This window comes from Callionymus lyra, chromosome 19 (assembly GCF_982586985.1).
Source record: "Callionymus lyra chromosome 19, fCalLyr1.hap1.1, whole genome shotgun sequence".
In the NCBI taxonomy this organism is placed as follows: Eukaryota; Metazoa; Chordata; class Actinopteri; order Syngnathiformes; family Callionymidae; genus Callionymus; species Callionymus lyra.
In genome coordinates this window covers 4,845,904-4,859,600 of record NC_141836.1, presented here as the reverse complement: position 1 = coordinate 4,859,600, position 13,697 = coordinate 4,845,904, and the positions used below count along the sequence as shown (strand labels likewise).

At 42.3% G+C, this 13,697-nt stretch overlaps 1 protein-coding gene across 7 annotated transcripts in view; it reads left to right on the top strand.

Annotated features, from left to right (window-relative positions):
• Nucleotides 1–13,101, top strand: part of prex1 (phosphatidylinositol-3,4,5-trisphosphate-dependent Rac exchange factor 1) — a 62,593-nt gene extending 49,492 nt beyond the window's left edge. For 3 of the 7 annotated variants that reach the window (XM_087780697.1, XM_087780700.1, XM_087780699.1), the window contains 15 exons: nucleotides 2,087–2,175; nucleotides 2,915–2,997; nucleotides 4,290–4,380; nucleotides 4,892–5,014; nucleotides 5,090–5,131; nucleotides 5,850–6,067; nucleotides 7,641–7,743; nucleotides 7,889–8,032; nucleotides 8,848–8,965; nucleotides 9,094–9,160; nucleotides 9,242–9,286; nucleotides 10,074–10,249; nucleotides 11,155–11,257; nucleotides 11,323–11,390; nucleotides 11,457–13,101. In XM_087780697.1, coding sequence (XP_087636823.1) covers nucleotides 2,087–2,175; nucleotides 2,915–2,997; nucleotides 4,290–4,380; nucleotides 4,892–5,014; nucleotides 5,090–5,131; nucleotides 5,850–6,067; nucleotides 7,641–7,743; nucleotides 7,889–8,032; nucleotides 8,848–8,965; nucleotides 9,094–9,160; nucleotides 9,242–9,286; nucleotides 10,074–10,249; nucleotides 11,155–11,257; nucleotides 11,323–11,390; nucleotides 11,457–11,499 — 1,513 coding nt within the window. In that variant the 3' untranslated portion in view covers nucleotides 11,500–13,101. Of the gene's footprint in view, nucleotides 1–2,086; nucleotides 2,176–2,914; nucleotides 2,998–4,289; nucleotides 4,381–4,891; nucleotides 5,015–5,089; nucleotides 5,132–5,849; nucleotides 6,068–7,640; nucleotides 7,744–7,888; nucleotides 8,033–8,847; nucleotides 8,966–9,093; nucleotides 9,161–9,236; nucleotides 9,287–10,073; nucleotides 10,250–11,154; nucleotides 11,258–11,322; nucleotides 11,391–11,456 lie in introns of those variants that run through there. The other 4 variants (XM_087780701.1, XM_087780703.1, XM_087780698.1 and 1 more) reach the window with 2 other exon arrangements.
• Nucleotides 13,102–13,697: the final 596 nt, after the last annotated feature.

Genomic DNA, 13,697 nt, shown 5'->3' with positions numbered 1-13,697 from the left:
AACACTTAAATGACATAACTAGCTCTGACTGGAGTCATTTTTAGATCTCAGTGCAAACATCTGGAGGCGGTTTGGGGCGCGAGCAGCAACGAGGGGTTCACGGTCGATCGTGTTTTACAGAGTCAGGTGTGAGTTAACTCTGCCCCGTGACCCCCCAACACAGACGCCCGTCATCTGACCTCCAGCACTGGGAGGTTGAACTTCATGTCATTAAACATTTGTCCATGTTGAGAATATTTTTAAACATGTATTTAATTGTTTTGTCAGTTTTTAGCTTTTTTTTTTGTGAAGCAGAGTTTGATTGAATTATTATTTAAAGTCTAGTCATCACAAGAAGACGTGTCACGTCCAGGTGAAAGAAGAAAAACAAGATCGGTTTTCCACTCGTCATCCTGCCGCCGGCTCTGTTGTGAGCGGGTGGTTCTGAAGCGCGTCCACGTGTGCGCCACATGTGGCTCGACCCGGACAGGAGTTCTGGATGTTTTATCGTCGGCGCCGTGAGGACGTGAGCAGAGTCCAGAACACAAGAGCGATCACAGACTCTTGGAGCTCCGGGTCAGAAGATGTGAAGTTCGTGAACGTGGATTGGTTTTTGGAGGAAGTCGTGTGACGACTCGCTTTATCTTTTGTTGACCTTCAGTTTACTTCATTTCTATTAGAATACTTCAACCAGTACTTACTTAGTATTTACATCATAGTGTAAAATCAATGTTATTACCGTAGAGCAGTACTTCTGCTGTGACGCTGTTATTAAGGCAGTGGAACTGTTGCGACCCAAAAGTGTCTCCTGTTTCCATACTTTGCTGGACCTGGACTGGTCCTTGAATGGTCCTTGGCTGGTCTTTGGTGGGACCTTGAATGGTCGTTGAATCAATCTTTGCTGATCCTTGGTGGTTCTATTAATGGACCTTGACTTCTCCTTGAATCAGTCCTGGTTGGTCTTTGGCTGGACCTTGACTGGTCATTGAGTCCACCTCTGTGGTTCTTCTAGTTGACCTTGACTTCCCCTTCAATCAGTCTTTGGCTGGACCTTGACTGGTCATTGAGTCCACCTTGGTGGTTCTTCTAGTTGACCTTGACTTCCCCTTGAATCAGTCTTGGTCTTTGGCTGGACCTTGACTGGTCATTGAGTCCACCTCAGTGGTTCTTCTAGTTGACCTTGACTTCCCCTTGAATCAGTCTTGGTTGGTCTTTGGCTGGACCTTGACTGGTCATTGAGTCCACCTCGGTGGTTCTATTAATGGACCTTGACTTCTCCTTGAATCAGTCTTGGTTGGTCTTTGGCTGGACCTTAACTTGTCATTGAGTCCACCTTGGTGGTTCTTCTAGTTGACCTTGACTTCCCCTTGAATCAGTCTTGGTCTTTGGCTGGACCTTGACTGGTCATTGAGTCCACCTCAGTGGTTCTTCTAGTTGACCTTGACTTCCCCTTGAATCAGTCTTGGTCTTTGGCTGGACCTTGACTGGTCATTGAGTCCACCTCAGTGGTTCTTCTAGTTGACCTTGACTTCCCCTTGACTCAGCCTTGGTTGGTCTTTGGCTGGACCTTGACTGGTCATTGAGTCCACCTCGGTGGTTCTTCTAGTTGACCTTGACTTCCCCTTGAATCAGTCTTGGTTGTTCTTTGGCTGGACCTTGACTGGTCATTGAGTCCACCTCGGTGGTTCTTCTAGTTGACCTTGACTTCCCCTTGAATCAGTCTTGGTTGTTCTTTGGCTGGACCTTAACTGGTCATTGAGTCCACCTTGGTGGTTCTTCTAGTTGACCTTGACTTCTCCTTGAATCAGCCTTGGTTGGTCTTTGGCTGGACCTTGACTGGTCATTGAGTCCACCTCGGTGGTTCTTCTAGTTGACCTTGACTTCTCCTTGAATCAGCCTTGGTTGGTCTTTGGCTGGACCTTGACTGACACTTTTGTTCTGCGTCCAAACGCTCGTAATCCTCGCACTAAAGACACGTCAATCACGCTCCACGGGTCCGACTGTAAATCGCAGAAGGCACTTCAATGAGACGCGTTGATTACAAGAGCGCCGGTTCTGTGGCCTCTTCCTCGGCTGCACCTCGTCATTAAAGTGTTTTTGCTTCCAGCGAGTGCAACAGCAACCGAGACTCCGTCCTGTCCTACACCAGCGTGCGCAGCAACAGCTCCTACCTGGGCAGCGACGAGATGGGATCAGGTGAGTCCGTCCAACACACCCTCGTGGACGTCTACACAAAATAAGTGTTACTTTAGTGTTGAGTCAAATATTTGGGGGGTTCACTTATTTTTTTGTGGCTTTTTTGGCAAAATTGAAATAGCATTATCAACATTTCTCTTGTTCTGATGTTTTTCTTCTATAAAAACTCTTTTTAAGCAGAAAAATTCATGAATAAAATGCTACTTTGAATTGTTTTATAGACATTTTGTTTCGACATTTTGTTAATAATTATACTAAAAGGTTGATTTTGTTTTTTAATAAGTAAATAAAAAAAATCTAACTTTTAAATCTAATAAATGCTCGAGTTTGACATTTTAATATCATAATTATAAAACGTTTTATTTATTTATTTTTAATTTGTAAATTCAAATCCAAACATGTTTGCACTATTATACTTGTTTTATATTGAATTTAAAAAGGCTACGAATTAAAAAATATTCCAGTTAGATGTTGTTTCAATCATTGGAATAAGAATACGAAACTACACCAGTAAATAAATAATGAATGTTTAGTTAACTATTTGACCGACATTCCTTAGTTTCCTCGCGTCTCTCATCTCTCCCTCAAAACCTAAAGTGAAGGTCGAGAGCAACGTTCTGGTTTCTCTGGCGCATCAATCCTCACGCTAACGATGAAAGCACTTCCTCTGTGGTCTGAGAGCGAAGCCACGAAGGCGTTTCCTCCGGTGTGTGATGATGTCGCTCATGTCTGCTCGCAGGAGACGAGCTGCCGTGTGACATGAGGATCTCCTCGGACAAGCAGGACAAGCTGCACGGGTGTCTGGAGCATCTCTTCAACCAGGTCCAGAGTTCAGACCAGATCCTCACCGAAAATACACTGAGAAAGACTAAATAAAGCTCTGCTGACACACACACACACACACACACTTACACACACACACACACACACACACACACACACACACACACACACACACACACACACACACACACAGCTCTAATCATAGTCAGTCAACATGTGGAGCATGTTTCACTTTTCTGGTTTCACTCTCGTCTTCTTGACCTTCATGCAACACACAAAACCTCAAACGCAAGAACGCACACTATACATGCACACAACTCACTCACATACACACTCATGCACACAAGTCATGGATACACAAACGTACACAAGGCACGTACACTCCGCACAAAACTCATGCACTCGCACAACTCATAGACATGCACACAACTCACTCACATACACAAAACCTGAAACGCACGAACGCACACTATACATGCACACAACTCACTCACATACACACTCATGCACACAAGTCATGGATACACAAACGTACACAAGGCACGTACACTCCGCACAAAACTCATGCACTCGCACAACTCATAGACATGCAAACAACTCATGCAACACACAAAACCTGAAACGCACGAACGCACACTATACATGCACACAACTCACTCACATACACACTCATGCACACAAGTTATGGATCCACAAACGTACACTCCGCACAAAACTCATGCACTCGCACAACTCATAGACATGCACACAACTCATGGAGCCACAAATGTACACAAGGCACATATACTCACACAACTCATAGACATGCACACAACTCACTCACATACACACTTATGCACACAAGTCATGGATACACAAACATACACAAGGCACATATACTCCGCACAAAAAAAATGCACTCACACAACTTATGGACACACAGAGAATTCATGGATACACAAACATACACAAGGCACGTACACTCCGCACAAAACACATGCACTCGCACAACTCATAGACATTCACACAACTCATGGAGCCACAGATGTACACAATGTAAACAAACTCATGCACATAACACATGCGAACATACACACACTCACCAAGACGCACACAACTCATGGATTCACACACAAATGCACACAACGCACGCACACTAACATGCAAACAATGCACACACACACTTTTAGATAACACAATAACAACAAGCTGGTACAACACACCCCCATCTCTTTTAAACACACACACAAATACACACGTTGGCCTTTCAGGACACGCACAAAGGACACACACTGTTGTGTGCAACAATACAAGGCGGTGATGTTCACGCGCTCGTGTGCATGTGTGCGCAGGTCGACTCCATCAACAACCTGCTCAAAGGACCCGTCATGACCAAGGCCTGCGAGGAGACCCGGCACTTCTACTCGGACCACAGTCAGCCGGGTACGTGACCCCCGTCAGCAGACACTCCTGAAGGACCAGGACTAGTGTTGGAGCTCAGGTCTGACTGAGAGGAACCTCAGGGTCACTCACGGTCTCAGAGAAAAGAGTCTTTGCCAGTTTTAAACGTGTCCAAAGGAGCTCTGAGCTCTTCTTTTGTGTGCATGTGTGTGTGCATGTGTGTGTGCATGTGTGTGTGTGCATGTGTGTGTGTGTGTGGAGGAACGTAGGACTCCCTGCTGTGTGGACCTCAGTTTCAGGGGTCATGGGAATCTCAGGGAGCTCACTGTGTGGGGGGGCATCTATAAATAGCCTTCAGTTCGAACCTTAAAGAGGTTTTCTTTTGTCCAGAATCACAAGCAGGCTTTGGTTCTGGACCTGAAGCCTCTCAGTCGCCAATAAAACGCCACAGATGTTGCCGAAGACTTGATCTTCTCTCTGATCCGAGTCAAACGCGTGTGAAGATGCTTCGTTCCTCACAACATCTGCCTCACACACGTCTTCGTCCCAGCAGAGTTTCGCCACACGGACGACATGACCTGTCGCTACGTCATCCACAAGAACATCCAGGAGGACCCTTGGAACCTGCCCAGCTCCATCAAAACTCTGGTGGACGGTCTGCAGAGACTCGTGGACGGTGAGTGGAAGGAAACACACACACGTGTGTAGTCACACATGTACACACATCAAATCATCTGTTTTTATTTTGCAGACGGGAAGAACCAGCTGCTGCTTGCGTTGCTCAAGTGCACAGGTACACTCTTACACACACACAAACTCACACACACATGCACGCACTTTCAAACACGCAAACCTACACACACACAAACATTGCACCCCTACACACACACAAAGATGAACACGCAGCCATAGATGTACATACACACAGACACACAAACGTGCAAAAACACAAGCACAAGCACATACACACACAAAGATACGCACACACACACACAAAGATATGCACAAAGACACGAAGATATGCACACACACACAAAGATATGCACAAACACAAATGCGCAGAAAAACATCACAAACACACACACAGATGCGTGTGCACACACAATGCACTAATGGACACATACAAACACACACACACAAACACATGCTCACAAACACACAAACAAGCACACACAAATAAACAAACATGCAAAAACACACACACAAAGATGTGCACACGCACATACATACATACAAACAAATGCACAAACACACACACACACAAAAGGCACACTCACACACAAACACTAGAACACACTCATGCATAAACACACAAACAAAGACGTGGACGAACACACACTCATAGATTCAGGACAACAGAGAACACAAGTGATTCCAGTGACATCATCAACATGTGACAGTCATCAGTGACAGGACGGAACTGAAGAGCAGCTCTCTGGCTCCCTCTGTCGCATCAGCGTTGAATTACAAGTTCACGTCAGATACAAACTGATATGACGTGACGTCCACAGACACGGCACTGCAGCTGCGGCGTGACGTCATCTTCTGCCAGGCCGCCGCAGGCGCCCTCTGCACTCTGGCCGAGCAGCTGCTGGCGGCGCTGCGCTCGCGCTACAACAACGCCGGGGAATACCAGGAGGACGGCAAGGAGACCAGCCGCAAGTGGCTCGAGCAGATCTCTGTCATCGGAGTTCTACTGCACTTCCAGTCCACGCTGTCCCCGCACCAGGTCAGTGTTCTACCTGTAAACACCAGAGTCAAGTACTGGACAATACTGCAAATATATCCTTGTTACTACACTATCACAACACCAGAGTCAAGTACTGGACAATACTACACATATATACTTGTTACTACACTATCACAACACCAGAGTCAAGTACTGGACAATACTACACATATATACTTGTTACTACACTATCACAACACCAGAGTCAAGTACTGGACAATACTACACATATATACTTGTTACTACACTATCACAACACCAGAGTCAAGTACTGGACAATACTACACATATATACTTGTTACTACACTATCACAACACCAGAGTCAAGTACTGGACAATACTACACATATATACTTGTTACTACACTATCACAACACCAGAGTCAAGTACTGGACAATACTACAAATATATACTTGTTACTACACTATCACATCACCAGAGTCAAGTACTGGACAATACTACACATATATACTTGTTACTACACTATCACATCACCAGAGTCAAGTACTGGACAATACTACACATATATACTTGTTACTACACTATCACATCACCAGAGTCAAGTACTGGACAATACTACACATATATACTTGTTACTACACTATCACAACACCAGAGTCAAGTACTGGACAATACTACAAATATATACTTGTTACTACACTATCACATCACCAGAGTCAAGTACTGGACAATACTACACATATATACTTGTTACTACACTATCACAACACCAGAGTCAAGTACTGGACAATACTACACTTATATACTTGTTACTACACTATCACAACACCAGAGTCAAGTACTGGACAATACTACAAATATATACTTGTTACTACACTATCACAACACCAGAGTCAAGTACTGGACAATACTACACATATATCCTTGTTACTACACTATCACAACACCAGAGTCAAGTACTGGACAATACTACAAATATATACTTGTTACTACACTATCACAACACCAGAGTCAAGTACTGGACAATACTACAAATATATACTTGTTACTACAGTATCACAACACCAGAGTCAAGTACTGGACAATACTACAAATATATACTTGTTACTACACTATCACAACACCAGAGTCAAGTACTGGACAATACTACACATATATCCTTGTTACTACACTATCACAACACCAGAGTCAAGTACTGGACAATACTACAAATATATACTTGTTACTACACTATCACAACACCAGAGTCAAGTACTGGACAATACTACAAATATATACTTGTTACTACACTATCACAACACCAGAGTCAAGTACTGGACAATACTACAAATATATACTTGTTACTACAGTATCACAACACCAGAGTCAAGTACTGGACAATACTACACTTATATACTTGTTACTACACTATCACAACACCAGAGTCAAGTACTGGACAATACTACAAATATATACTTGTTACTACACTATCACAACACCAGAGTCAAGTACTGGACAATACTGCACTTATATACTTGTTACTACAGTATCACTACGTATAGTAGCGTAGCCTCTGTATCGTGATACGTATCGTCAGAGCCTCAACAATACTCACTCCTCGTTCCTCCTGCAGAAGGAGGAGCGGACGATGCTGGAGGACACCAAGGCGGCGTTGTTGGACCTGGACAAGGTCACAGTGTTGTTCAGGCAGCTGGAGGACGAGTGTCTGGTGGCCAGTGAGTAACACTTCCACATGTTTGTCCAACTACACAAAGCTGCCCATTTACACTTCTGTCATGTCCGAGACTCACACGCGACACACACACTCTTGTTAAACACACTTGTTCTGAAGTTGTGTGTGTGTGTGTGTGTGTTGTGCAGACAGCCCGGTGTGTTACCAGGTGGAGGGAAGTCGACAAGCGCTCAGAGTCACTCTCTTCCTGGACAGTTGTCACTTCAGCGAGCTGCCCAGTCGCCTGCAGAACGGAGGCAGCCTCAAGCTCCAGACCGTGCTCTTCACTCGAGGTGAGAAGAACCTCAGGGGCCACCTTTCATGGCTGTTGTGAGGGGCCAATGAGGAAAAATAAAGGAGCAAAAATGATCAAATCAAGTCATAAAATCAAGATAACATTCATTATTTAAATCTGATATTAAAGCAACTTTAAAAATATAATTTTATATTCACTTAAAAACTTTTTAGGGGCAAAACAAAAGTAGAAAAGAGAAGGACAAGAACCTAAAACAAAAACCCTATAGTCTATATTTAGAGTGCAGTATTCATTAATAAATCAAGCTGCAGACGTTTGCGGTTGTTTGTCGACATCTAGTGGACACAAGTTTTTACTGCAGCCGGAATAATTTCGGCGGCATTAATGTAATGTTTCACACAATTAAAACAAAGCTTGTAAATTAGTAGTTTTTATATTTATATGTTTTACTATGTTGCTCTCGTATGTAGATGGATTTCTTTATTTATTATTAAATCCAGAATCAAGTTGATTCAATAAAATAAAGACAACTTGAGACACAAATATCCGACACACAATACGTCTTTAACACAATAAATGAATAGAACCTATTTTATTTTCAATGAAGCAACTTTTATTTTGCTTTAAATAATTTTTGTATTGAAGCAACTTTTTTATACTCTATTGTTTATACTATTTTATACTCTATAATCTCAAATAATAAAGATATCTCGTCTTTTTAGTATGACATTTTTTTAAGTTTTTTGTTTTTTTAAATGAATGTCCCCGGGACCAAATCAGAGTTGCATTTGTATAAAAGACTCCATAGAACCTGATGATGGCAACTGAGTTTGTGCTTGTTTGCTTGTCCAGCTCTGGTTCGTCCAGCAGAGGGCGTGAGCCAGCAGGAGTTCACGTCCATGGAGGAGTTCCAGCAGCGAACTAACGCCGTGTCCCTGGAGAAGGTCAAGGCCTATTATCGCAAACTCAGGTGAGACTCCCTGGTCCTGGCGGGATCTGCCAGAGTTCACCTCCAGCTGCCGGAGAGACCACACCGCCGCTCACAGTCTATTCATAAACGCTACAGTCGTTGATAAACGTTTGTGACGTCTGGTGCAGAGCCTTCTACCTGGAGAAGTCCAACCTGCCGGCGGACTCCAGCAGCACGGCCATGAAGATCGACCAGGTAAGCGCTCGCCAGCGTCGCGTCCCTCTGCTGCTGTCTGACTCTCGTTCATGTTGTGACTGAATGTAAACGTAAGCGCAGATCCTCGGCCTCGAGGTTCGAGATCTCCGGCCCAGCATTTCCAAAGTAAGAAAGTACCCCCCGCCCCCCCTAGCTACCTGACCTTTAACCTCCACTAACTCCACCGGTAGCCGACCTAGAACCAGACTCATCATGTAGAAACGATGGAAGATTATCAGTGTCATCAGAATATTGATTTTTGGGATTTGATTTAACTTTTATTTGTTAATTGAATTCAACAGTTTGTATATTTAAAGGTTGAATGTTGTTGAATTTAAAATAAATATATATATGTTTTTAATCTCAATCTTTAAACATATATTTTATTCCAATAATTCAAAACTAAACCTTTAATGTTGGTAAATTATATTTTATATAATACTAATTAAAAATATTCAATAGATAAAAACATGTTTTTAATCATTTAAATTAGAATATCTACATGTAAAATAAATGTATTCATTAAAAAATGATTTTAACATTAAATTATTATTATTATTTTAACTTTCAATATATAAATGATTGAATTCAATCATTCAAATGATGCAAAAATAAAATCAGTTCCAACATTTAAATGTTCAATTTAACCATTTAATATTATGACGTCACTGATCTACTTCCACATAAATGAAGTGAAGAACATGTTGACACAGGTTGTAGGTTCTAATCCTCGCTCGCAACCATCACCAGTTCAAGCCCTAACTTGAATCAAGATCTCGCTGATATATAAATTAACAAACAATTTGTGTTGTTTTTATATACGCCTGAGTGTGACCTTGAAATGAATCTAATCTAGAACCAGTTTGAGTTGTTTTTAAATTTTAACGTGAGTTATTCTTTTATTTCCTCTCAGCTCCTGCGACCTCTGAACACGCTGGACGACCTCTGCCGCCTCATGCAGTCCTACGTCAACGTGCGGCCGGGCGCCGGCGGACATCCTTCGGGCGTCAGCGTGCTGTGCGTGTCCTCGGAGCTCTGCAACCGTCTGGGAGCGTGTCACATCAGCATGTGTGGCACCGGCATGCAGAGGTCAGAGGTCGACATGTATCTTGTGAAGCATCGTGACATCACGATTAGGTTGTGTTTTTATACAATGTTTATATAGATACACATATAAATATATATGGCAGGAGTCATTACTGTAGAAATGGGAATACTTCAATCCTGCAAGATCTTGGGGATGACTGAGGACGAGAGGATACAGTGAGTCCAGCAGCTTTTAAAGCTGATGTTTGGACATATTTTGGTTTGAAAACAAATGAAAGTAGTTACAACTTCGTCAAGAGTCATGTGGTCTGTACATACTACAACACCAGAGTCAAGTACTGGACAATACTACACATATATACTTGTTACTACACTATCACATCACCAGAGTCAAGTACTGGACAATACTACACATATATACTTGTTACTACACTATCACAACACCAGAGTCAAGTACTCGATAATACTACACATATATACTTGTTACTACACTATCACAACACCAGAGTCAAGTACTGGACAATACTACACACATATATATATACTTGTTACTACACTATCACAACACCAGAGTCAAGTACTGGACAATACTATACATATATACTTGTTACTACACTATCACAACACCAGAGTCAAGTACTGGACAATACTACACACATATATATATACTTGTTACTACACTATCACAACACCAGAGTCAAGTACTGGACAATACTACACATATATACTTGTTACTACACTATCACAACACCAGAGTCAAGTACTCGACAATACTACACATATATCCTTGTTACTGCAGCATCACAACACCAGAGTCAAGTACTGGACAATACTACACAGATACTGTAGTATAACTATTGTATACATCGTTGACCCTGTATCATGATACGTATCGTGTCGCCCGACTCTTGACAAAACAAACACTTACTCACGATGTGTGTTTGCAGATGCACCCTGAGTGTGACGCTGGAGCAGGCCATGATCCTGGCCCGCAACCACGGGCTGATGCCGCGCTGCACCATGCAGACCATGGACATCATGCGCAAACAGGTGACGGTTCTAAACCCTGAGGCGTGTTCGCTCTCAGTTTCATCATGTGGCGTTCTCACCTGCAGGGGGCGCGAGTGGAGCTCTCGGCGAAAAACCTCAAGGTCATGGACCAGATGCCTCCAACTGCCCCCAGGTCTGACTCCCGACTGCCCTGACCTCACTTCAGTCCGGTTCTGTAACGACTTCTGCTCCTCCACAGGCTCTTCCGACTGTGTCTGCCCCCCTCTGATGGAGATCTGTAAGGAGTGGGAGATGTTTAACCTTTGACCCCCGTCCACCACAGATGCAGCCGGGGCCTATGATCAGAACTCATCCGGGGGTCCCGGTCCCGAGCGCCGCCTCCTCGTGGGGAGACTCTAAAACGCTCAAGAGCATGCAATGGTGCCTTGGAGACTCACCGTTAACTGGATTAACCAAACTACCTGTAGATCCTGAATGCAACGTTTCGCCTCGGACTGCAAGTGTCGCGTGACGTGGCGTCCTGCAGGGCTCCGCGCTCCGTCCTCTGTTGTTTGAGAGTAGCCAACAGGAAGTAGGCGGAGGAAAGAACAGGAAGTCACGGGGATGCATCACCTGGTCATTGAATTTCAAAACAGCCTTTTTTTTTCTCATAAAAACATGAAATGACTTCATTGACGACTCACTCAAGTCTGCTAACCATGTGTTAACAAAACAAGCTAGCTCAACTTCCCGTCAAGCTAGCTTGTTTATTCAAGGTTTTTACGTCTACTTTACGAATTGTTTTATCGAGGCAACAAATATCCAGCAAACCATGTATCCTGCGGCATCACTGACCAATGCGGCGTCACGAGCCTGTTGCATGTCGTTACTGTGCAATTACTGTAGTGCGAGTACTGTATGACTGCACTATATGAAGGATAGCTATTTATTACGTCCGCTCATATCCTACTCGTGTATCAGGTATTAAAGATTCCTAAAGCATTCCAGACGACAGTATTTAAAGGACCAATGGCATTTTATTGTTTTATTTATGTGTTTTTATAATCAGGAAGTCTTAGAGTCAATTTCAGGGAGCTAAAGATCAGAATCAAAAACAAAATAAAGCTACACACGCCAATGTATAGTTAAATTATTAATATATTAATTCTTTGTTTTCTTTTAACTTGTGTCTTTTTTTTTCTCTCAGAAATTGGCTTTTAGATCCACTTCCTGTAAGCACTTGATGAACAGTCAAGGAACCAATAACATTATTATTGTCAGTATAAGCTGAGTCTGAAACTGTCGGCCATGTCGCTCAAAGCGTTAGCATCCACACAGTTAGCGGTGAGGCTAATGCTAGCACTGGGAGAAACCTCATTAAAGTCTGCAAAATGGCGTCGTCGATGGCGGCGCCGTCCTCGTGTATCGTGGCATCGTTGGAAAAATGTTATTGAGACGGAATCGCGATTAATCTCGGTAACAACAGAAGTGTTGCAACGTTAGCATGTTAGCCGTGGCAGCTTGTAACGGGAGGCGACATATTAGCCGTGTTAGCAACGTTAGCACTGTCGTCAACAGTGTTGTAAAAAGGGACTGAAAGGTCTAAAGATTTATTCAAATTCTTCTGTAAATATGAACAATGTTGGTTCTGAGAGCAAGTGTTATTGAAGAGAAGGTTTCCTGGAGCTGCATTAAAACATGGAGTCTTATTTATTGGCGTCAACTTGGGTCATCGCTCGGCCTCCCTCACCTCTTGTAGCAGATTAATCCACACCATCTTTGTTCTTGTAAATACTTTATTTGTATTTTTTATGTGGCCTGAAAATAACTGTACAAAGTTGTGGAATCTTTCTAAACTGATGCGTGTAAATCTTAACAAGCTAGTCAATAAAACGTTCTCACTGCGCTTGTGTCGCATGAATCTCTCACGGATGACGGAGCTCGTTTGTCGAGTGAATATTAGTGTTTTTGTTTGTGTACACGTCTGGAAAATCAAATCATGAACAGAATATTTTCTTAAAACAATATTTTAGTGGATTTAAAAATGTTTATGGAGTACATGCTACTCATCGATTAAGGTATTTTTCTATGAGATAAAGATGTTTGTATAATAATTTTTAAACATGCTGTCATTTTCTGTGTAGTGGGTTATCATGTTTTATTAGCTTAGTCTTTCACACACATTTGTTTCTATACTACATTGTTTACTGCATATCATGTATGTATCCTATTTTTTTTTTAATATTTAACTAGTTTTTCTTTTTATTATTTCTTTATTATTATTATTATTTTTTTTTTCTTTAATTTGTAGTCCCAGCTTTATTATTACTGTATGTTATTTACCCATTGAATTAGTTTTACATATATTTAACATGTTTGTTGTTAATACAAGTTGTGAAGCAGACAAATATTAACTATAAATTATTTCTATCTATCCGTCCGTCATCCATCCATCCATCCATTAAAATAATTAGTTTTACATATATTTAACATGTTTGTT